A 24,352-nucleotide genomic window follows, 5' to 3' on the forward strand; every position below is an offset into this window, starting at 1 on the left:
CCCTATCAGATGCCCCACGTGGCGGCGACTGGTGGATCGGCCTCTCCCGGTCAAAAGTGGAGCACACTGCAGGACAAATACCGGTTGACAGGTAACGAACGGGTTCGGCAGGAACTGCCTAGTGCCTACCTTTGGGACGAACTTTTGTCTGTTTAAACTTTCAAGAACCCGGACCCCAAGCTGCAGCCTCAGATCGCGATGGCTTCACTTTGTGATTTTGAGATGGGCTTGTCCGGTTTGATCCGCCCACGTGAAGGCTTCCTCATTCAGTCCGTGCTGGTTGATGTTGCGTTTGGCCGGATCAAATACAGGCGTTCCAGAAAAGATGAGAGATGACTGCGCATGAGACCGCCTATTTCACTGTGCTTTGTTGACAACTTTTCTGGGGCTGTTATCTACCTTACCGTCGTCGTTTTTACCGTCGTCACTTCCATTATTATTACTTCTATTGTCGTCATTTCTGTCGTCGTCGTCGCCGTCGCCGTCGTCGTTATCATTACTACTATCGTCTCCGACAGGAATAATTGAGCACGCAGGCACAACGCAGGCCTGATCACGATGCAGTGGATAGAGCGGCCGGATTTCCCGGAAACCACGGAAAATTCATTGCAGAGTACGTCGGATGTCACGGCTCTCTTAGCCTTTGGCAACCCTAACCCCGAGCAACTGATATAAGTGTGTCCGGACTGCCCGTGATTACTTTGCTGGATCCTCCCACCGGCACGAGCGACGCCCTGCAGTCTCAAATTTCGTTCCTTGGTCGTAACAGCATCGGAACGGCTTCCGACTACAATCTTTTCGAATCTCGGGGCATGCTCCGCGTTCCAAGGCACGATGCATCTGCGCGGGCGCACGGCTGCCGGCACCGTTGTCAGTGGACACCTTTGATATCACGGTGTTAGGATCTGATCCCTTGGCGATGGCGGCTAAAATCCTGTCCCTTTCACTTTCCTGGTTCCCTGACCATACCATCATGTGAAAGAAACTGGGCGAGGCGAAGCACACGTGCAGCCCCGAAATTTGGACAATGGGTCCGATTCAGTCGAGACGACATAGGGTCTTGGCTCTGAATCAGTTGTAGTAGCCAGTCTTCTGTACATAGTAGAGTTTTTAGCACCACCGGCTCCCACTAACTGACACCACAAAGTTTGGGGCGCCTTGGATGATCCGGAAAAATAAAGCTCACATAGATTATCCCGGCGCGAATCATGACACGCGACCCAAGAACAAGAACGGCGATCTTCCAGAACTACATGGATTTTTTTGATTTTTTTTTTGCACGTCCTTGCGTCAGGGGTCTCAGGGGGTCCGGACAAGACGAACACATGCTGCAGCGCACATTTCCGACCTTCCAAGGCCGGAAGGACGATACCCGACCCGATCCCCCTATTACTCTTTCCCACAGATCGCAGTCGGTCATCTGCGGGCATCAGATCTGTCTGTACTGCGGGCTGTAGATTTTTTTTCTTTCTGAATCTGCCATGATTAGAGAGTTTTCCCCGAGAAGAAAAAAAAAAATTGGTTAGGAAAGTCTACCGCGGCCTTGGCAGTGGACACAATCTATGCGGACTTAATCATGTCCGCAGCCACCAATAGAGCATCGCGCGCGCGCGCGCGCAAGGACCGGCGGTAGATAGAATTAAGAATTGGCATCTGACATCACACCTAGAGAGTAGGGACAGAGCTGCAACCCCCTTTTTTTTTCTTTCTCCGTCATCGTTAAGCTCACAGCCCTCTCCTCGAAACGGGAGGGGAGGAGAGAGTAGGGAATAGAGCTTACAGCTTAAAGACGGCCTATGATGCAATTTGAAACCCAGCTTCGGTTCGAGATGCCCTCTCAGCGCGCTTGTCTTGCCAAGCCGGAGAAATAGCTAGACTAGCGAAGGAGACCATATTGCGGTGTTTAAAAACAACGGCAAGAATACAGCGTAGTAGGGTAAAACCAGCTACAGGCATTGACTGCTTCGGTTTCGGGTTCTCTCCTCGTCGCAGCGGCCGTTGGGGGTTCGTCTGAGTGCAACTCCTGCCGCGCCGCGCCGGGGGGTTTTTAGAATAAAAAAACTCAAAACTCAATTGCAAAACCTCTGCTCACCCTACGAGCATACAGTCGCAGAGAGAGTTGAGAGAAATCCCCATTCTTCTTCCCCATTCTTCCCGACCCGATCCGATTCGATGGATGGGTTAACCCCCCTCGGTCTCCGTCTCTCTCTCTGTGTGTCTCTGTCTCTGTGTCTCTATCCGTACCTCTCTCGCTGTTTCATCAACCCGACAACGCCTAACTAATAGCACACATCCGATAAGAGCTCTGATCCCGGGGAGGGGGGAATATGACTCGCGGCATATTTTACGTAGGAGCACACGTGTTGGCAGGCGCGTTTTTTTACTTAGTACAACACACACAGACACACATACCACCCACACCGTTAAGAGCCCTATAGGGCGAGTTGTTAGGGGAGGCGGTGCAAACAAGTTGCCCATCATAATGGAGCGTGTGCTTGCGTAACCGGCTATCCCGGCGAGTCTAAAGCCTGCCTTACTACATTCTCTGTACTGAGTATACGAATGCCTTTACGCAGCGAACAAGCAGGCAGGCCCCCTAAGCGGAGCAGTCCGCGTAGGCCTCTGCGGTACAGAGTTGGACAGTCTGCCTTCGCTAACGTCGGTGAACGGGGTCTTCCGCCTGAATCCATTGATATAGTTGGGATGCCCTTGGACTTCATATGCAGGTCTTTCGTGGGGCTAGTCCGAGCAGTTTCAAGGCCAACCAGACGAGTTCGGAGGGTCCGATTGACTTCTGCCTCATGCGGGTGCAGGGGCAGTATTGCGAGGGTTTTTTGTGGTCTTTGGTAGGGGGGGGGGGGGGGGGGGGGCCGTCTGAGCACTAAGCATAATGTTCAGAAGAAACTGAAAGTTGCTGAAAGGGTTGAAACAACGTCACACATGTCAAAAGGGGGGCCCTCCAATAGGAGTAGAGTATTCGGTCATGAAGTCGTCAATTGAGACTGATGCAACTCGATGGGTGAGCTTCTCATCACAAAGCACATAACCCTATCCAAATACGCCAAAGGATTGCTTTTTGGTACATGGGTATCCATCCATCCGCCCGCCCGCTCTAGACTCCGCCAATTGATGTAAAAAGGAAGAAGGTAAAAAAGACAATAAGTGGTGGTTATGATATTCGTAAACAAGCAAGATGTCATGACATGCCAACAGCCCAAGCAGCGTGCCCTAGCTGCTTGATCAGAAGACAAAGATTCTCAACAATCGGCGGATGTGTGTCCGTCGAGTCTCTGAAGTTGGCCCGGAGGATCTCGTGGGCGATTTCCATGCAGGCCTTGGGGTCGTCGACCGAAGCCTCGGTTGCGCCCGCTCTGCTCATGGGTCCTAAAATTACTGGACGACCTTGGTTGAAGCCGATAAAGCGGTGTACAACGGTCGACTCAGTGCCGTCTAGGAAGACGTTCTCCTGTTCGTATCCGGTCTGTGGCGTCGGCTTGTTGCCCACCGCCTTGGTCACAACTCCGTACGTCCAAATGGCCAGAGACGCGTGGTGTACGGCTACAGCGTAAAAGTCCTTCAGATGGCCTGGAGGGAACATCTTGGCTTGGCGCAAGATCTGGCCAGCGTGCCACAGAGACTGGCGAGCTTCGGCGCTTTGCGACCACTCGCGTAGGTCGCCAAAGACGCGACGAGCCTGGTCCTCGCCCTCCTTGCCAGAGAACAGCTGCAAGTCGTTTAGTGACAAGTGCAGATTCATCATCAGGAGGTGCAGAACCAAGCTCTCCTGCGTTGAAAGCATCTCGTGCCAGTCCGTGCTGACATGCAGGAAGCCCTGCAGGTCCTTGCAGAGCTCGGCATGTCTCGAGCGCAGCACCTCCTCCGAATGGCCCCCAGTGTTGTTCAGCCAAGTCCGGGTACGCAAGACGGAACAAAGCTGGAGGTACTCGAGAATGAGTGCCCAATAGCCGTGCAGGTAAATAGAGATTGCAAATTGCAAATCAAGGCGTTGGCGGTTGGTCGCCAGGAGGTTGATATCCCGGAATAGGTCGCCGATCGATGGGGGCCGTTTGCTTTGCCCGGCAGTTTTTTCCAAGTAATGCATCTTCCATTCCGCTGCCGTTTTCGCAAACCACATCTCCTTAGCCTCCGGGAGGGGAAGGGTGAGCTCCGAGTACGACATCGATGGGTTGGTGAGGGTTGTCATGGAGGTCTGAGCGTCTCGCACAAAGCAGTGGAAAAGTAGTCTAAATATGTTAGCGCAAGGGTATCCCGGGTCGGAAAGGAGCATGCTTACCTCTTCCACGACTCACGCTCGCACCAGGCCCTCCATTTCCTCTCCAAAACCTCGCCTTCATCGGACATATTGACTTCGACAAGGGGGTACGATGCTCGTTGGAACTTGCCCCGATACCTCATCATCTGTTGGCGCATTAGCAACCCTATCCTGGACGGAGAAGCCGAGCACATTACTTACAGTGATTGGGATCATGAGGTGACACTCGGCGATCTCCATCTTGCGTCGGTTGCCACTCCAGAGACCAATGTCCTGACCCAAGATCAACGTCTGGACCAGACCCAGGTTCTTGATCGTGGTGTTGGCATCCTCGAACCTTGCCGGAATGGTGACACGGACCGCCTCCTGGAGAGCGAACCCAAACTTGCGCAAGGTTTGCACGGGAGTAAGAGTAGCTCCAGCTGAAGCTGCGACCGCAAGCCACTCCGGCCATTGTGCGTTCATGGAAAACGAGCCGTGGTGAATCCATTGAGACGTTTGACAAAAGTGCGAAGCCAGGTAGATGTGAATCAGGCTGTCCATGACCTCGAGCGACGGGAACGAGGACGCGACTCGCGTCATAATCGCGTCGTTCTTGCAAGTCTGCAGAACGATGGCCAAGATCTGATCCCGGCCAGATTGGTCCAGCTTGTCCTTGACGATCCTCGGGTGCTTGCTGCGGCTCTGCTGGAAGGCCGCGCTGGTGGTGTCGCCCGATGGTACGGAAAAGTTGCCATGCTCGACATATCCAGAGTCCTTGTTGTTGGGCGCCCATTGCCACGGAGAGTCGGTCCAGACCTTGACGAGTGTCTGTCGCATCTGAACCAGGTCGACGGAGTCATCGGTGCGCGGCGTAAAGCTCTGGTTTGAGCCAGGGTTCATGTGATCCATGTTCCAGTGATCGAGAAGCCCGAAGTCCACCTCGTTCAGCTCCAGATTCGAGTTGTCGCAAAAGTCCAGGACGGCGAGACCTTGCGCTTCGGCCATTCTCGACGCTTCCATGCCCGGCTCGTATATGACGTTCTGCAGAAAATCGGAAAAGGGCATAGCCATATCGACACCTTGTGCGCCGATCTCGTAATTGACGGGCATAGCGTTCGGCATAGGTTCCATGCCGTTATCCGGGGTCGGCAATTGACCGCCTTCTGCCTTGATGTGCTGCCCCGAGCCAATTTGGCCGTTCATGTTCATTGGTAGACCGGCATGGTGCTGGGGAGGCTGCTGGTACGCGGCGGAGGGGCTGCTGTCGTATGCGGACTGGGACGGAGACGTGGCTAGCGAGCCAGGGGTGGAGGTTGTGGTGTTGTTGGGGTTTCCGGACAGGTGGAGGAGGTGCATGGCGGCTGCAGAGCCTGCTTCGGTTGAGGAGTACTCGCAGTTGAGGTTGCGATTGCGACAGCGGGTGCAAGGCTTCACCTCTTCGCACTTGACACGAGCGGTAGCGCAAGGGCGGCAGGCGTGGGATACGCGACCAGCACCAGGCGAGGTGTCGGTCCGGCGTCTCTTCTTGTTGGGGTCATTGTCGTTCTCGTGGTTAGTGACATGGCGCTTCAGAAGATCCTGGCGGGCGAATGCTTTGCCGCATATTTGACAGGCGAAACGCTTGCCGAGAGTGTGAGTCTGGATGTGTCTGGCGAGATGCTCGGGGCGAGAATACCGTCGCTGGCAATGGGCACACTGATAAAGGCTGGCTGTCGCGGCGTGGCTCTGGTTGGCCGGGGCGGAAGTGGGATACGGAGGCTGCTGCTGGTTTTGTTGGGCGGCCGATCCAGGGGACGGCGAGACAGACTGTGAGGGAGCATTCGGATTTGGGGCGAAAGTTGGAGCTGAGACAACAATGGTAGCCGACGGTGACGGCCCCGAGGCCAGCGGTAGATTGTTGGAGGAATTCATTCGGGGAATCAGCAACGCAAACTCGTTGCTCGTCGGTACCGGGAGTTCGGCTCTGCAGTTCGAGGGTACACCAGCAGTGGTAGTGGTGGTGGTGGTGGTGGTCCAGCAGAGGAAGATATTAAGGTAGTGACGTCGGAGCGGGTCCGGCTATTGGCCGCAATGTTGGCCAACGGCGCCGGACGGAGCGGGAGCGGTAAGAATACGCGGTTCGGGGGGGGGGGGGGGGGGGGGGGGGGATGAGGACGGGAGTTGGGTGGCTGCCGTACGGGCGGAAGAGTCGGCAGCGAGATGACAAAGGGGGAAAAACAGAGTATTGCGGGAGCAGGAAAAAAAGTTCTGCTACCTGGCCTCAGGATGGACAGACAGATCCAGATCCGATGTGGGAGGAAGTCGGGAGAGGAGATGGGAGGAAAATGACGGGAGAGAGCCAAGGGTAGCGCAGTGCAGTGCAGTGCAGTGCAGTGCAAAGACAGCCCAGTACCGGTAGGTGCACAACAGCAGCAGCGGCGCGAATCGGGCGGGCTGCAGCCAAGAACTGCAAGGCCAGAAGAGGACCTGATGTTCGGGGCGTGTGCGGTAAGGGTGTAAGATAGTTGGTAGTCGGAGGCACCTTAAGGTAAGGTATGGGTGGGCTTGATCCCTTCTTGAGCTTAGGTCAGTTCAGCTACGTCCTTGGGCTGGTTGGTGGCTGCCAGTCTGATCTGGTCTGGGGAGGAGCTGTATGTGTATTGGACGGAGACCTTAAAGGCAAAGGTATGCCCGGGCAAGGTAAGGCAAGGTAAGGCGAGGTAGGTAGGCAGGTAGGTAGGTAGGGGGAGGGGAGGTAGGGGAGGTGTTGTACCTTTAGGTAAGGCGTGGAAAGATATAGCGAGGCAAAGGTGAGAGGCAAAAGTAACCGACCCTCGACTGGACTGGACTGGACCGGACTCGACTCGTGGCTCTCTGACTCTCAGACTGGAACTGGAACTGGAGACTGAGAGTTAAGGTATGTCAAAGACAGGTAAGGTATGTAAGGCAAGGCAATGTAATGTAAGGCAGATAGAGATGTAAGGTAGGTAGGTACCGTACCTTAAAGGTATGGGGAGCGTAGGGGAGGGACCGGGAAGAAAGAAAGGAACAATTAGGCGGGAAACCTTTCTCTAAAAAAAAACAGGGTACGTACTTTGAGATTGGGACTTGGGAAAATGCCCTGGGGGTGTGAAGATGGAGATGCAAGTGCGGACACTCAACGAGGCGCATGAGCAACGCAAACGTGGGTTTGACGGCGGCACTGGCACCATGCGAGGGTCCAAGGTCCCAGGTAAGGAAGACAAGGCAGGACAGGGCAAGGCAAGGCAAGTTGCCAGACGAGAGAAGAGCAGCTGCGGCTCGAAGCGGGACCAGAAAAGGCAAAAAGGCCATAGAAACAAAACAGAGAGCAACCTGGAAACCTGGAGAGGGTGGTGAGGTGCCGCGTCAGGCAAATCACGGTACTCTGGGTATTATTCTGAGCGCCACATCAAAGTACGTCGACCGCCGGTGGTGAGTATATTGCCATGACGGCCAAACAGCGTCTTTCTGCGAGGGCCGCCCCTACATGCGCTACTAAGCCGCCCGGCGCACGGCGCAAGAGAGACCACAGGACAGCGATCGGGGGTGGCCTCGTCATCCTCTGCCCGGCGCTGCTCCTCAAAAGGGTAAGGCTCAAGCTGCCAGAGCTTCGAAACCCAAAACTCGGTCGTTGGTTGCATTTGGTGGAACGACCAGGTCTGGAGTTATGCAGGGCGGCTGGAGAATGGGACCCAGATCCCGGCGAGGCGTCGCAAGGATCCTTCAACGGCCGAGCACTGAGACGACGTCGACGTCGCGGCTTTTCCGCATCGCATCGTTGGACTGCCTGGCTGCTGTTTCTTGTGTGTCTTCTTTCTTCATCTTCATCTTGATTTGCACGCGCACGGCCACCATCCGATGAATTTGTCTGTCCTTGTCCCCCCCGTGCCAGTGACCTTCAGCCCGTCGGTCAATAGGCAGGGTCCAGCATATATGGACAGCGTGTGTGCGTGCCTGGACCTGAACTTCAGCACACCACCTGTCGATCTCGACGCACTTGTGAGGCTGAAAGGGCCGACGACAATCCTCGTCATCATCACCATCACCATCAGACGACCCGGCAGCTCGCAGCGCAGCGCAGCTCGCTTGATGGCAGCTCAGGACAGGACCCGAGGCAGGCCCCCCCGAGGCTCAAGGCTCGACGCTCGATCGCCATGTCGACAAGAGTCCGGACAGGTCAGGAATCCGAAGTGTCAATCGCTGCCCATGTGGAGGACGGATGGATGCACCTCAGTATCCATCCATATTGGAGCAAATCGGATAATCTGCAAATCGCCCGAAGCGGCAGGCACCCTTGACTTCTTCAACCTTGACCACTATCCGTAGACCTCCGTAGACCAGCCATGTCCCATGGAAGGCGTGGAGGCCGGCCGCTTAGTGATGCCCGCCCGGTGGACGAAACCTGAAGGTCCCTCCAATGGTGTTTGAGCGGCTGTAGCCAAGTCGAGCCAGTCTTGGAGCCGGCGGCAGCGGATGTCAACTCCAACCCATCTCAAGGTCCATGGTCGATGCGACGGTCCGTCTCTTGTTGCTGGAATGCCAGGAAGTCTCAGGCAAAGTGCTGTCATCTCGTCAAAGGACCCTGCCTGCCGCATGTTTGCTCGGCTACACATGTAAGGTTCCTTAAGGTAGTGATCACTGAGCACTGCGGCAAAAGTCAATTGAGTCGACATGCTTGACTCGTGGCCCCTCGTGGACGCGCGCCAACACGGCAAGCCACGGCGCCAATTGCCTTGTGTCCGATTCACCGCCGCACTTTGGCGGGCGGGACGGGGTCCTCGACACTTGCGAAAGGCATCTTGACCCAGACAAACAAAATTGAGTGTGGATGTTCAGAATCGAGTAGCGGAAAGGTCCTCTCCGCCGGCCGGCGACGGAGGAGGAACCTGAGAAGAAACAGTCTGGTGATCCTGGAAGGTGAGCAAGCGCAGTGCAGCGACTGGAAGCGTGTAGCGCACAAAAGTACGCTACTGCAAGCCAACGGGGAACATGGCTAGTGATGATCCAGGGTCCCTCGCAGCCTCCCCCGGCAAATCCCCACGCGCAAGGCGCTCGAGAGTCGGACGGCGAGCAAGAAGCATTGGGAATTGTGAGCAGGTGAGCCTCGTGGTGGACGTCAGGGTGGACATCAGGCAAGCGACGTCGTCCATTTGGAAGGTGTCAAGGTGTCAAGGTATCCAGGTATCCCCCGTGAAGACGTGTTTGATGGGGAAAGAAACACACGCGTTGCAGCGTTATCAGAAATGGATGTGAACAAGGCCAGCCAGTGCCAGCATCCATTCAGTCCCTCCAGACCCAGAGAAAAAGGGAAAAGAGCGTTACGTAGGCTCTAATATCCGTGCCATCCCAGGGCCTGGCCGGAAATCCCGAAGAGGAATGGTGCGGTGGGACCCTCCGATGAGGGACCCACATGTGAGGTGTGATTAGCTAGGTACCATCGGCGGTACAGAGATACATCATTTTCAGTGTACTAAGCCGCTATTGATAGGACGTCGTCCACTAAATCTCTGATGATGGAACCCTTCTCTAGGAGACTTACGCAGCGCGTCTTTGAGGCGCGGTACCTGCCGTCAAGGTGCTTTCCCGCACGTGGAGTAGCGCGGCGGTACTTCCGCTTTCTACTGGCCGCAAGTACCCTTTCTTCCTGCCTTAGTGTGAGCTTCTCACGTAGCGTGAGCTTGGCGCCCCGCCTTCATCTTTCACCCTGCATCTATCTGATTGCTGCATCTCTGATTCCACGTCGTCTCCTCCACCAACACCCGCACCGCGGCGGAATCCTCACAACTCGACCCAAGTCCCTCCCTCGGCTCTCAACTGCCATTGGCGCGCCGCCGCGCCAGACCAGACAACCTCAAGTCGGGAACTTCAGATGACAGGCGGGCGGCATTTGCTGCTCTGCTCTGCTCTGCGGCCTCTGCTTGGCTGGTCGCAGATGACGAAAGCGGCCACCCCCCGTTTTAGTTTCGTCAAACCCATCCCGGCAACCCTAATCTTTCCACCGGCCATGGAGCCGTGGCACGAAGCTTGAATTCTGCCTTACCTGACGGGGCCATCGGCCACATCTGGGGCAAGCTGAACAAGAGCAGACGCGTCCTCTCTTCAGAATCGCTCCATCCGATATAGCACCATGACGAGTCTACTTTGTTTCGAGACGCCGGCGTCCATAACCAAGCATCGAAATTTAGAAACAGAAACCTCGCATGCCCACTCAATCAACCTTGAATGATGAAGCTTCTTCTCTACCCGCTGCACCAGAGATCCGGGAAACGTCACTTGAAACACTCCTTACTCTCAGCTTCACGGAGGGCCACGACTGAGAACGACACCACTCGAGAGAGTTCATCACCATCCCCGGGCCACTCTCGGGCCTCGAATTGCGTTCCTTGTCTGTCGTCCAATATGTCGACACATGTCAGAATCCTTCTGAATGGATGGCATGAACGGCCAGGGCGGGAGGATGGCCTCGTCTGCGCGTCTTCTTCAGGTCTCGCCCTCGGCCCACAGGTGACGAGATAACGGCGCTGCATGTCGTCGACGCGGTGCATATCTCAGGGACGGCGGTCTCCGCGGCATCAAGCATGGCCAAATGCACGTAGGCCGCGCTACCTACGTACTTACCGCAGTAGTACTCCGTACTCTTCTGCACTGCAACTTGGGACGAAAGCCAAGCTGCAGTCATCCGTTCCACCTTCTCCAACAGTCAGGAACCACCCGGCAGCCCTGGAAGCGGCCTCCAATGCTCGTTCTCCGCTGGCGCTGCTGGTTGAGAAACCATGATCAGGATCAGCATTCGTCCCGACTCTGTTTGTGTGGACTATTGACCTTCTCTAGTCTGCTAGTGTGTGTCCACGGCATCATGCATGCCATACCCCTTCAACCTCAGGACTCACAACCATGCGTGGAGAGCGCGTTGCGCGTCTCCTTAGGCGAGACATGCCGGGGTTATTCTGGCTAGGCGCAGTACTGCCAAATTTTTGCTTTTCCTACCCCATATTGAGCACCAGCCACACTTTGCTGCTGCGCACACACAACGCGGTGCTCCCTATGTACAGCCTTTTTCTGTCACATTGCCGCCAGGCCACAAGTCGACCGGAGGACATGGCCGAAAACGGCACCTTGTGTCCTGTGCGTGGTTCATGCACCACCGAGTTCTCCTCTCTTTGAGGCTCTTGCAGCAAGGCTTGGACCTGTTCAAAGTCCGATATCTTACGCGTGCAATCGTGGCGGCGGGGCCTGTTCGGGGAGACACGAGGGAGTCCCCATCTTGAATCATCGATCCTCGGCTAGCAAGCCGCCGCCGCCTTTCCCTCAAAGAGAACAAGAGCCCGAGAACCTGAGGGAGAGACAGCGTCACCTCCATCCCATCTCATCTCGGAGCGAGAGGTCGAGACGACGTCTGTCATCTGTCCTTTTTCACCTGCTGCCACTGCTGCTGCTCATGCTCCAGGACATCCGTTCTGGTTCCCACGCTAGTGCTTCCTACAGAACCCACCAATTGGTTTTCTTCTGGTCATGTTTCGCTCAACCATGTCCAATGTCTTGGCGAAAGGCTTGTTGGTGGAACTTGCCCCCTAAACTTGAAAACCCCTTAGTTGCGGATAAGACAGTGGCCGCTGCGTCTAAATCCCTGTCTTTCCCTTTTCCCATGCTTCGCCAAGTCTTTCCCTCATCTAGTGAGCTGCATCGGTGAGCAGGGTTTGAGCCTGCCAATCTCCTGCTTAGGCCCGTCACCTATCCCCATCCATCCTGGAGATATCCCATCCATAGTCCTCGTAGCCCTCTCACTACTCATCCCAGGTATCACTGGATAATATTTTCAATTCTATTGGGCTGCGACGTCACATTGAGATATTGCATCAACATCCAAGGTAGGTAGCCTTGGGTGGCCCTTTTGCTCGTCCTCGAATCCCCTCTGGCTTCGTCGACACCATCTCGTTGCCGTCCTTTTCCTCACACATCACCCGTCACCAATCCTCACGGCAAGTCTGCGAATCACCGCGTCTGGCGGCCATTTTCCGGACCCTGTTTCCCCACAGAACCCAATCAATATTCTACCGACAAGGCAAAGCTTAAACCTATGCCGTTTGTGTGTGTCTGTGCAGAGTGCCAGTAGAGCCACGCGCCTCCGTCTAGACCTCCCTTTGATGCAACAACGTTGAACGATCGACACGGCAGATAGCTCAGGCTTCGATTGTTTCATCGATCGCGGCCGTCCCTTGAGCCGGGGAGTAGCCACTTCTTTACTACTCCCCGACTTCTCGCGGGCAGTCTTCAGACACTACCCGACTCTTCCGTCTGCAAAGAGCGTCGCAACTCCCTCAGGTCTCCATATCCTCCCTCGAGGACCCTCCAACGAGGGCGGCTCCAACCGCTTTGCAACTCGCGGCGCACACAGACACACACACACAGCAGAGCCCAGCAATGGATGATCACGTCGCAAGACATGCAGTTCCGGAAGAGGCACCAGTAAGGACGTTGGGAAATGTCCGTCTGAGGGACGAGGCTACGAACGAGATCATCTTGATCCCCAAACCTTCCACAGACCCAAATGACCCTTTGAACTGGTAGGTTTCCGGGTATTCGGATTATGAAAACCAGGGGCCTTTGGCTGACCCATCTAGGCCACAATGGTACAAATACTACATGGCGGGGTTGATCTGCGTGGCCATGATGATGTGCAATTTTCTTGCAGCGGGTAAGTCGGCAGACGCAGCCATATACACGAGGCATCATCTCTGATAACTTCGTGATAGGCCCGTCGATAGCTCTTCTAGAGACGGCGCTGGAGTTCTATCCGGCTGCGGCTACGGATAATGCGGTTCTGTCGAACTCCATCTCCCAGACGGCGTACTTCTTCACGACAACCGCGCTGCTTCAGGGGGTTGGCAACTTCTTCTGGGTGCCCATGGCCAACAAGTTTGGCCGGCGCCCAGTCTACGTTGCCAGCTACACGATCTACTTTATTTGCACGATATGGCTCATCTTTGAACACTCGTACGCCGGCTTTCTCACTGGGCGGATCTTGATGGGTTTCGGTGCTGGTGCAGCAGAGACCATTGCCCCAATTTCCATCGCTGATGTCTTCTTTCTGCACGAAAGAGGGACCATCATGGCGTAAGTATAGAGTCCGGCTGGTGTTGATCATTGTCCGGCTAACGACCCCAAAGCTTGTATACCTCTTTCCTCTCCGCAGGAGTTGGGTTTGGACTGGTGATTTCAGGGTAAGTTCGCTTCAGGATCTGCAGTGCTTTCGACTTTGTCTGACGAGTGGCTTTTGACAGTCTCATCACCATCAACCATGACTGGAGAGTGATTTACGAGGTTTCTGCGGCCTTAATCGGCGTCGTTCTCGCGCTTGCGTTCTTCACCTTCCCCGAGACGGCCTACGAGCGAGACGAGGCGAGCAACTGGAACCGAATGGCATCCATCGACGCCAACAAGCCTGGTTCGGTGGGCTCAGAGAGCGAACTCGCTCCCCGCTACGCAGAAAACGCTCTCCCACGCTCGAGAAAGAACTCTTACCTGTCGTCCCTGAAAATCTTCCACAAAACTTTGACGCGAGAGAGCCTGCTGAAGCTGTCTCTCCGGCCTCTGGGTCTGATCATCCTCCCGTCTGTGCTGTGGGCGGCGTTGGTGCAAGCCGTGACTGTTGGATTCCTCGTCGCCGTGTCTTCGAATATCGCTTCTGCCTTCAACACCGCCTACGGATTCGATGCTTGGCAGATCGGGCTGTGTTTCATCGCCGGCATCATTGGGGCCGCGGTCGGTGTCCCAGCGGGTGGGCACCTTGGGGACAAGGTGGCCGACTGGTTCACGTTACGCAATGGCGGCATCAGGGATCCGGAAATGCGGCTTCCTGCCATGGTCATCTCCATGATATCGACGCCTCTGGCTCTTATCCTGTACGGCGTGGGAATCGCGAACCAACTGCACTGGATCTGTCCCACCATTGGCCTGGGACTCTGTAAGCTCTTTCCCGGCTCCGCATGTCCTGGTTGCTCTGCCGTTTTCTGACACCCTCTCTTCCGTAGTGACGTTTTCCATTTCCCAGGGCACCAACATCGCAACTGTATATGTTATTGATGCGTACCGACCTATAACCGGGGAGGTGGCGCTGTCGGTAATGGGGTTCAAGTGTGAGTGTGCCGGCATCCCATGCTTGTCCTGTTTCGTCCAATGTTCGTGCGGTAAAAGCTGACTTGTCGGTCTGTTTCGTAGCACTTTTCGGCTTCCTGCTGTCCTTCTACACAAACACATGGATCGAGCAGGCCGGGTACGTGAATGCGTTCGGGGCGATGGCGGGAATCGCGACTGCCGTCCTGATCATGTGGGTGCCGATGTTCGTATGGGGGAAGGCAATACGACATGAGTCGTGGAAATGGCGGATCGTCTCGTATATCCATTGGAGCGAGGACAGGGAGGTCGGCGAGTGAGTGATTCGAAGAAGTGGTGTGCATGAAGATGTCGAGAGGAGGTAGTTGTTTGTACCAACTGTTTGTAACCACACGCGCGACGCATACGACACAACCACGCATGGCAGGGAAAAGGGAGGGAAACGGCGTTTCGGCACTTGGATGACTGGATATTCTCAAGAAACACAGCGGTTTTGAGCTCTTCTTTAAACTTCGCCGCCTTGCTATTTTACCCTTTTGATAACCCCCTTCGTTCGTGGCTTTCGGGTTCGGGATGTGGGAGGAAGACCCCTACCCGAGACTACGCAGGCCACATACCTAGGCCGCATCAGTAGGTAAGGGTGGGTGGGGGCAGATGCGAGCGCTTCTCTGCGAGTCTGAGTGCGCGAACTGCTCGCATCTGCCCCGGTCCAACCTTGGACCCTTGGCACTAGAACCTGGCCATCATTCCGTATTCATGGTTTCTGGCTTGATTTTTTTCCTGCCCTTGGCCTTAACTTGCTCACCCTGCCTGCTACTGCGTCTGTAAGGGGGCCAACAAGTGTTTGTTGCTGCTGCCTGGAGATCCATCCCGCGTCCGTGTAACTAATAACCAGCCAGTCACTGACCTGACCCTACGCATACAACGTCTGTTCCATCTGCCTGCCCCTCCCCATCATCTCCCATAGTCCTGCGCCCATTCAGAGGCTCAAGCCCCCGTCGATAACCACATTGGCGCCGGTGACGCTCCTGCTCTTGGCGAAGCACAGCACCTGGTCGGCGACGTCGTCGACGGTGGGCAGCCTCTTGAGCCTCGTCTTCTCGCGCATCGCCTCCCGCTGCTCTTCGGAGAACTGCAAGCCCCAGTCCTGTCATGTCGCCGGCGGGGCACCGCCAAAAGTGAGCCGATGTGTCTTTTCGGGAAATGGGCAGAGGGTGGGGGTAGGCATGCGGACGCGGGTCTAATGGATGGATGTGGTGTTGGTGGTGGTGTCTTTGATGATGGACTTACCGTCAAGAGGAGGCCGGGTGAGACGCTGTTGACCCTTATCCTGGGTCCCGCCGCCATTGCTAGGGCCTTGACGAGGTGAATTTGCGCTGCTTTCGTCACGGCGTAGGCCTGTTTACGTCTTAGAACAGTGGCCCTGCCCATTCCATCCATTGTCCGCTCCGCTCTGTGACCACCTCGGGCGGGAAAGACGGCCCAGCAGCGGGGACTTAGGGGAGGAAACCGCTTATAGGTGATCAACGTACCATTGAGCTCCCGCTGACCTTGACGCCGGCCAGAGACGCCGTGGTGATGAAGGCGCCCTCGGCCTCGTCGAGGTGCGGGCGGGCGGCGTGCATCAGGAACAGGTGCGACTTGACGTTCATGTTGAAGCAGCGGTCCCAGTCTTCCTCGTCGACGTTCTCGTCCAGGTCCTGAAGATTCCTGATGCGGGTCCAGCCGCCGTTGCTGAAGAGCACATCGAGGCGGCCGCCGAGCGCTGCGACGGCGCCGCGGACGAGCTCGGCCAGGTCGTCTTTGCGCGAGAGGTCCGCCTTGATGGCCGCGAAGCGCTGCTGGTCCGCGGCGAGCGGGGAGGAGGCGCGGAGGTCCCGCACGAGGGATTCGGCGCGCTCGGCGTTGTTGGCGTAGTTCACGACGACGTTGTAGCCGTTCCGGGCGAAGAGCCGGGCGGTTGCGGCGCCGAGGCCTGCGCTGCCGGCCGTGATGAGGGCGGAGGGGATCGGGGCCATGTTCTAGGGGGGGTTCTGTGGATCCTTGGGTTTTAGTTAATGAGAATTTGTCAAAATGCGAAAAAAAAAAAGCAACGGCGGACGGGGCGGAGTGTAAATGAGTTCGTCCGATCCCGACATGTGTTGTGGTGAGCGAAGGGGGAGAGGAGGGGTGGCCCGGCTTTGGTGGTGTCTCGGAGCGGTATCGGGGCGGGGTAAGCGCGCCGGAGCCGATTGTCTACCGCGACCGAGACGGGAGGGACAGGGGCACGGATCCCGAGGGTTCCACGTACGTTCAGTTCAGCTTGTCAGACACGTTACTGCTTGCCGCACAAGGCATTCGATGGTGCGTTCTCGGGAAAACAGCCCGACAGGCCGGAAGAAGAGCAAGGTGAAGCCTGGCAACGTGCCGCGAGGCTATTCAAGTGGTATTCGATCTCTCAGGATTGAGTTCACTTCATCCCACAATGTCCGGCGGCGTCAAAGACATCCACTCGTGACATGCGCCAGACGAAGAGCATCGGCGAAACACGCCGGACGACATGACTGAAGACTTTGGCTTGGCGCTGTAATTGGGAGATGAAGAATGGGGGCTGGAAACTTGAAGTGTCTCCGGTGGTCACTTGTTTGTACTCATGTCAGACAGCACTGACAGCGACAGCAGAGTGGCTCCACCCCCACAAGCCGGTCTTTTGCTCGCTACCCCTCCATCGTCCCTAAAACTCCCCGGAACACTAACAGACACGAAGAACCGGTGATGGACAAATCACCACCCGCCATTCCACCTTCGACTCGGCAACGTTCAATTATTAGTGCGGCTGCCGCCCTGCTTCTATTCGCCCGGGGACCATCCCAGCCGGCATGCCGCTGGGCTGTTATGCATATCAACGTCTAGTTGTGGACGAGGTTTCACAGCAACAGAGGACCGTCTACTGCGAAGCAACAGGACAAAGACGGTAAAGCTCCAAATTGGTCCCTCCCCCGCCGTGCTTCCGGCTTCCCGCCCGGCCAAATGCGGGGGAGAGGCACGCGGGCCAAGGAAAGGGACCAAGCCAGCCCCCGTGGACGAGCTGAGCCATCCCGATGGAACGGTAGATGCACTCGGGGTTGTTCTTCTCTGCTATGCTGCTACTTCGAACGGCTGGTCTTGGCGGGTGTGGTGGTAATCTGCGTTCGATCCGAAGAAGCCTGGAGAGAGTGGTGACAGACAGCGTGGTGGTTGCGCTGGGGGGGACAGGGAGGGGCCGAGTACGAGCGCGACGATCGATGCGCAGCCGAGCGGGAGCGTTTGAGATGACGGTCTGCAAGCCCGACTAGCCCTGCCTCACGCCCTGCTGCTCTTCTCTGCACATGTTTCCCATAAGTTGGTTGCCCGGGGGGGTTATAATTGGTTTCTTGTGCGGTTATTTCATATGCAGCTTTAATCCCAGCCCTCCCTTCAGTCTCTCACCTTCTTCCAAGGCTTCCCACCCTTCATGCTAAAGCGTCCGTGTTTCACATCCCGCAAGACTTCACAGAATCACAAAAAGGACCACGTCGACACCATGTTGGTCAACGGTGAGGCCCAGCGCCCGAATGGCGTGTACTCAAGTCCCCTCGTCGGCGAATATCCTCATCCCCTCAAAATTGCCATCGTAGGCGCCGGTATTGGAGGTTTGAGTGCCGCAATCGCACTTCGACGACAGGGTCACCAAGTGGATGTATGAAATCCCATGGTCCTCACGCACCTCGTTTGTGGGCTAATCGCAGAATAATAGCTGTACGAACAATCAAGACTGAACAGCGAGACCGGTGCGGCGGTACATCTGGCGCCCAACTCAAACGGACTGCTGAGACGATGGGGCATCTACGCCGAGACGTTTGGTGGCAACCCGGCGGATCACTTCAAGGAGCGAGACCAGAACAACAAGGGCGGCTTCGACGTGGATATCACCAAGCACAAAGGCCAGTGGCAGCATCCGTGGCAGCTGGTTCACCGTGCCTATCTCCACAACGAGATCCGAAGCGTGGCTACTGCGGAAGATGGTGTTAGCACCCCGGCCAAGGTGCACGTTGCGTCTAAGATAGTTGGCGCCGACCCGGAGAAGGGCACTCTTCGGCTGGAGGATGGAACGACGATCCAGGCGGATGTCATTATTGGCGCTGACGGCATCTACGTGAGTTTCAATGAGCCATCGTTCTTGAGCAACAGACTAAGATCATGTCCAGTCCAAGACGAGGAAATACGTAACGGGCACCGACCCCAAGCTGTTCCGCTCAGGCAAGGCGGCTTTCCGTTTCCTCATTCCCCGGGCCGTCGTCGAGGAGGACCCCGTCACCGCTCCTCTCATCGACAAGCACAACCAGCTCGGTATCTGGTTTGGAACAGACAGACGCATCGTCATTTACCCCTGCAACGACAATCAGCTATTGAACTTTGTGTGCATCCACCCCGACACCGAATCTCACGCAACAGCTAGCGACGGTATGCCCTGGACGTCACATTTGTCTTTCAAGTACTAACACACTTCAGAGTGGAACAAGAAGGGCTCAATCGAGCAACTTCTAAAGGTCTATCAGGACTTCGACCCGGCTCTTTTGCAATTGATCAAGAAGGTGCACCCAGATGAAGTGAATGTCTGGCAGCTACTAGACATGGACCCTCTGGAGTCGTGGACAAACGGCAAGCTTGCTTTGCTGGGAGATGCCGCCCATCCCTTCACACCTCGTACGTTACAATTCTCGACAGCACAGTACGATATGCTAACAGCCAAACAGACCAAGGTCAGGGAGCAGGCCAGGCTATGGAAGACGGCGCCGCGCTGGCGGTCGTGCTTCCCAAGGGAACTTCTCCTGAGGACGTACCGGAACGACTTCGCCTCTACCAACAGATCCGCTTGACCCGTGCACATGCCATCCAGGAGTACTCCCGCCAAGCGGGCAAAGACAGAATTCCAGGCGCTCCGCCAGCTGTTGAGAGTAAGTCGGTCATCCAGACGATATGTCCTACGTTATGCTCACAAAGTCTTAGTGAACACCTACCAAAACTACAACTTTGGCCACGATGAACACGACCACGCAACAAAGGTCTACAACCGATGGCTGTGGTCAAAGAAGAAGGACCTCTACTGGCGCATGCCCGTCGGGTACGGCCCTTTCCCTGGTCCTCGCCAGGACGCTTTCGGCCGTCGACAGCCTGGTGACATGGAGCGCACGTTCACCACGATGTCCGTCAAGTTCCTCACCTCACGAACCTTCCTCGAGACCATTCTACCCACCGACTCCTTCCGCTTCAAAGTCCCAGGCACCGTCTGCGCCGCCTCTCTCTCGGTCACCAGGCTGAACAACATGTCCTGGCTCGGCGGCGGTGGATACAACCACCTGGGCCTCTACATCCACGGCATCGAGTACGTCAAGAAGGACGGCAGCACGATCAACGGCACCCACCTGTCCGTGCTGTTCGAGAGCCTCACAGACCCCATCGTCTCCGGCCGCGAGGAGCTGGGCATGCCGAAGCTGTTCTGCGACATCGACTTTGAGCTGCACGCGACGGCGGCCCGGGTGAAGGCCTCGTGGCGCGGCGCCACCTTCGCCGACATCAGGCTCAACAAGCTGCGCGCGGACGACCCGAAGACGGAGCACGGAACCATCGGCGGCGAGGCGGACTACGGCATCCTGACGTACAGGTACATCCCCTCCGTCGGGGAGCCTGGAAAGGCCGATGCCGAGTATGCGTGCGTGGTCCCGCACGAGGAGGAGGCGCGGGACGTACCCGCCACGGTACACGCTGTTTCGCGATCGTCCGACGTCTCCGTCAAGATGGACGCGCATGACTGGGAGAAGCTTCCCACGCTGCATCACATTACGAAGTTTCTGTCTGAGATGCCCATCTACGACTTTGTGAGCGCCAAGGTGGTGGAGGGCACCGGCGTGCCCAACGTTTCCGGGGCCAGGAGGATAGAGTAAAGCATCGGTGGGAGTTTACGATGTTGGCATGCCTGTGAGAGGCGCTGTACATAGCTTATTGTGGCATTCGAGCTGCGAGAATCACATCCTGTCGAATACCCTACTCTGTATACTTGGTTGATTACAAACAATCACAACGTTCGCACTTTTGAGATAGCGTAGTATCGTCGTCGTTATTATTACTACAACTACCGTTATTGTCGTCGTTATCGTCGTCGTCGTCGTCGTTGTTATTCCTATCGCTGCTATTGTCATCGTCGCTATTGTTATCACTTCTACTACATTCAATCACATTTTGACCAAAATACATCCCCGAGCCCGATTACGAACGTCACCTCGGGACTTACATTCCTTATTTGAAGTTCGTTTCAAACATGAAGAACACAGAAGCTTGTGTGTAGTAGGTCTTGTCGAAAGTGACATGTCGACTCAGCTGTTCGTCACGCATCATGCGTTGTCCGTGAAGAGTCCGAAGTCAAAGACCGCCACTCGCGACCCACACAAGCTACATACGAAACAAGACCCTCTGGAAGGGTAAAGGAACAAAAAGACACCTTTCCCCAGTTTCAATGTCCATTTGCCGGGATTTTAGGATACAGTTTCCATACCTAGCGTCCGCCGCCTTCCCATCCCCGCACAAACCACTCCTCGTCCCCTTTCCCCACCCCATCCACCTCTCATCCCGCTCAGTGTCAGGGACACTCGATTCCCCCTCTTTCCGGTCCCGCCTCCACTTTCCGCTGTGACGTTCGGCGCCTGCATCACTCGCTCTTCGGGATGCTCTCGGCAATGCCTCAATGGTGTCGCGGTAGCGGGGAAAAGAGCTACACACACCGGTTGTATCAGACGGGAAAGCTGACTATTAAGTTTGAAGCTGGATTTAGGGGAGTAGAAGAATGCCACCTCTCTCTCAAGCTCGCATCTGATTAGCCTGGTCCCTTCGTCTCAATTGTGCCTGTGTCGTCATAAACCCTCCGCAAGAACTTCCCGAAAACATAATCGAAGCTTCTGAGTACTGAATAAAAAACTTGATCAAGAGCATCAGAGAACCATCAAACCACATTAATCGACCACAATGGCATCCGACGCACCTCCGAGCGACCTCCGCCGCCCCCAGCGCTTCATCACAGACCACAACCCCGAGGGCAAGGCCATCTTCAACACCTCCCTGCCCGAGGAGATCCCCCAACAGACCGTCGGCGGCAACGCAAAGTTCTACCTGGGCTACACGACGGAGCAGACGCCCGCCTCCTTCACGGGCAACGCGGACATCACCTCGTACGCCGAGCGCCTCGCCAACCCGCCCGGCATCGTCATCCCCGGCGGCAGCGTCATGCGCATCGTCGACATGCCGCCCGGCTCGCTGTCGCCGATGCACCGCACCGTCAGCCTCGACTACGGCGTCGTGCTCGAGGGCGAGATCGACCTCGTGCTCGACTCGGGCGAGGTGCGCCGCATGAAGAGGGGCGACGTATCCGTGCAGCGCGGCACCAACCATGCGTGGAAGAACGTGAGCGAGACCGGCTGGGCGAGGATGCTGTACGTGCTGCAGGAGAGCCACCCGCTCGAGGTTGGCGGCAAGGTGCTGAAGGAGGATTACGGCGAGGGTATGGGCGATGTTAAGCCGTCTGGCAACTAAGCGTAATGAATTGACGATACAGCACTTGAGAAGACTTGAACGTGACTATCTGTGAGATTCGATGTCTGAGCATTATTGGAAGGTCAGGAATCTGGGGCAACGTAACTAGGTCCTCGCCCTACGTTCGCCCGCATGGCGTCGAGGATATGTTTCATAAACTTTGTGGTCATTATCATTCTTGAGTTCAGGGGCAAGCACTCCTTATTATGAGCCAACTAGCTGGCTCCTTGGGTATATGATGAGTCCACGGCGCGTATTAAAACAACGAAATGAACGTCAACATATGAGATGCCTTGTTTCAAATATGCTGGGCTCTCTGTATTTCCTACAGTTTATTTTATTAGGTTCACAATTACCTCTTCTACTGTCGCCGTTTTTGTTTTTGTCTCTGTCGTCGCCGTCTCTGTCGTCGTCGTCGTTGTCGTCTCTGGTGTTATTGTCTCTATTATCATTAGTTCTGTTGTCGTCATCTCTATCGTCGTTTTCGTCGTCGTCGTTACCTCTATGAACGTTATTATTTCTATTACTATTAATATTTCTATTATCGCTACTCCTATCGTTATCTCTATTATTACTGTAGTCATTATTATCTCTGTGATCGTCTCTATCGTTATCTCTGTTGTGGTTGTTTCTTTTGTGGCCGTTCTCTCTAAACCTTGGAAGTATCTCTACATGTAGGAAAAGTAGTCGCATAGCTTTACAAAAGCCAGACTGTATTTAAAATACCCATTCACTTATGCATTCGCAATTGATGCCGTTGTTAGGTGGAATGGGTCGCAGCTCGGTGTGGTACGTGTGAGTCGGTGTACCTCGGTGAGCCGCATCCCGGATAAGATAAGAGCTCCAAACTTCTCCGTCACCACCACCCTCCCAATCTTTCACCTGCCTACCACCCAAACCACACAAATCGCCCACTCTCGATGCGCCCACCACTCCTCCAAACACAATGGCGCGCCCTCCTCCGCCGACAGGTCCACTGGCCTACCTCTTACCACCGCCGTAACCTCCTCACCCTCGCAATCGAAACATCATGCGACGACACCTGCGTAGCCCTCCTCTCCAAGACGCCCGCCGGCGCAAACCTCCACTTCAACCGCAAAATCACCTCCGACCACCGCGCCTTCGGGGGCATCTGGCCGCCCGCTGCCCTCGCGGGCCACGACGCCTCCCTCGCGCCCCTGATCGCCGAGTCCCTCTCCTCCCTCCCGCCGCCGGTCGATGACAACAAGACAATCACCGTCTCGGGTGTCCCCCGCCAAAAGCCCGACTTCATAACCGTCACGCGCGGGCCCGGCATGTCCTCCAACCTCGCCACAGGCCTCTCGACCGCAAAGGGTCTCGCGACGGCGTGGCAGGTGCCCCTCGTCGCCGTGAACCACATGCAAGCCCACGCCCTCACCCCACGGCTCGTTTCCGCCCTCAAGCAAGATGCCGCCACCAGCACTGCTCCGCGCGGTCACCTGGAGTTCCCCTTCCTGACGCTGCTGGTATCAGGAGGACATACTCAGCTCGTGCACTCCCGCTCCCTGACAGACCACCGCATCCTGGCCTCGACGCAGGACGTCGCCGTCGGCGACGCCCTGGACAAGGCCGCCCGCCACATCCTCCCCGCCGACATGCTCGCCGCACACACGGACGTGATGTACGGCGCCCTCCTCGAACGCTTCGCCTTCCCCGACTCCTTCCCGCCCGGCCAATACCCCGATTACAACTACGAATACACCCCGCCAACATATCGCCGCGACGAGATTGCAACGTACGTCGCCCCGGCCCCATACCACTGGCAACTCCACCCCCCACTGGCTGGGTCGCGCGAGCTCTCATACGCCTTTGCCGGCATAGGCAGCGAGATCCGCAGGATCACAGAAGCGGGCGGCGTTGACATGACCCTCGACGAGCGGAGGGTCCTCGCACGCGCTGCGATGCGTCTGCTGTTCGAGCACCTCGCCACCCGCGTGTTCCTCGTCCTCGCAGCGGAGCCGGAGCTGAAAGATGCATTGAAGACGTTGGTGGTGAGTGGCGGTGTCGCGAGCAACCGCTTCCTGATGTACGCGTTGCGAAAGATGCTCAATGTTCGCGGGTTCGAGCATGTGAAGGTCACGGCACCGCCGCCGGCGTTGTGTACGGACAACGCAGCCATGATTGCCTGGACTGGCATGGAGATGTACGAGGCCGGCTGGGAGAGTGATCTGTCCGTGTCTGTGATGAAGAAGTGGTCGATTGATGCGGCGAGCGACGAGGGCGGTATCCTCGGCGTTCGCGGCTGGGTGAGAAGGGATGGACAGAAGTCATGATACCCCCCTTTCAGCCTGTCACCACATTGCGTATACGAATCCCCTAAAAGTCATTGTACCAAAACTGTAAAATCATAAGAATGCACTTGTATCATGGTCTAGTTTACAA

General features: G+C 56.2%; 6 protein-coding genes across 6 annotated transcripts; 4 read left to right on the plus strand and 2 right to left on the minus strand.

The window, feature by feature from the left end:
• Positions 1–3,196: 3,196 nt before the first annotated feature.
• Positions 3,197–6,166, minus strand: CGCA056_v000519 (Early growth response protein 1; the record flags this gene model as incomplete). Its single annotated transcript, XM_037315780.1, has 3 exons — positions 3,197–4,244; positions 4,295–4,419; positions 4,475–6,166. The coding sequence occupies 3 exons, from the start codon at positions 6,164–6,166 to the stop codon at positions 3,197–3,199; spliced, it is 2,865 nt and encodes a 954-aa protein (XP_037184558.1).
• A 6,510-nt stretch (positions 6,167–12,676) lies between these two features.
• On the plus strand, positions 12,677–14,688 carry CGCA056_v000520 (putative MFS-type transporter; the record flags this gene model as incomplete). The annotated part of the gene is made up of 7 exons (XM_037315781.1): positions 12,677–12,819; positions 12,877–12,950; positions 13,009–13,369; positions 13,423–13,476; positions 13,537–14,219; positions 14,287–14,391; positions 14,474–14,688. 7 exons carry the CDS (start codon positions 12,677–12,679, stop codon positions 14,686–14,688), a joined length of 1,635 nt encoding a protein of 544 aa, XP_037185235.1.
• Positions 14,689–15,347: 659 nt separating this feature from the next.
• Positions 15,348–16,386, minus strand: fabG-7 (3-oxoacyl-[acyl-carrier-protein] reductase FabG; the record flags this gene model as incomplete). Its single annotated transcript, XM_037315782.1, has 3 exons — positions 15,348–15,515; positions 15,659–15,766; positions 15,901–16,386. 3 exons carry the CDS (start codon positions 16,384–16,386, stop codon positions 15,348–15,350), a joined length of 762 nt encoding a protein of 253 aa, XP_037185479.1.
• A 1,523-nt stretch (positions 16,387–17,909) lies between these two features.
• OpS4-2 (FAD-dependent monooxygenase OpS4) lies at positions 17,910–20,310 on the plus strand (the record flags this gene model as incomplete). The annotated part of the gene is made up of 6 exons (XM_037315783.1): positions 17,910–18,065; positions 18,123–18,521; positions 18,574–18,829; positions 18,878–19,072; positions 19,123–19,323; positions 19,376–20,310. 6 exons carry the CDS (start codon positions 17,910–17,912, stop codon positions 20,308–20,310), a joined length of 2,142 nt encoding a protein of 713 aa, XP_037185480.1.
• A 1,075-nt stretch (positions 20,311–21,385) lies between these two features.
• CGCA056_v000523 (uncharacterized protein) lies at positions 21,386–21,949 on the plus strand (the record flags this gene model as incomplete). Its single annotated transcript, XM_037315784.1, has 1 exon — positions 21,386–21,949. One exon carries the CDS (start codon positions 21,386–21,388, stop codon positions 21,947–21,949), a length of 564 nt encoding a protein of 187 aa, XP_037185246.1.
• A 920-nt stretch (positions 21,950–22,869) lies between these two features.
• On the plus strand, positions 22,870–24,243 carry CGCA056_v000524 (tRNA N6-adenosine threonylcarbamoyltransferase; the record flags this gene model as incomplete). Its single annotated transcript, XM_037315785.1, has 1 exon — positions 22,870–24,243. One exon carries the CDS (start codon positions 22,870–22,872, stop codon positions 24,241–24,243), a length of 1,374 nt encoding a protein of 457 aa, XP_037185232.1.
• Positions 24,244–24,352: the final 109 nt, after the last annotated feature.

This window comes from Colletotrichum aenigma (assembly GCF_013390185.1).
Source record: "Colletotrichum aenigma strain Cg56 chromosome Unknown KSG_Cg56_contig01, whole genome shotgun sequence".
Lineage (NCBI taxonomy): Eukaryota > Fungi > Ascomycota > Sordariomycetes > Glomerellales > Glomerellaceae > Colletotrichum > Colletotrichum aenigma.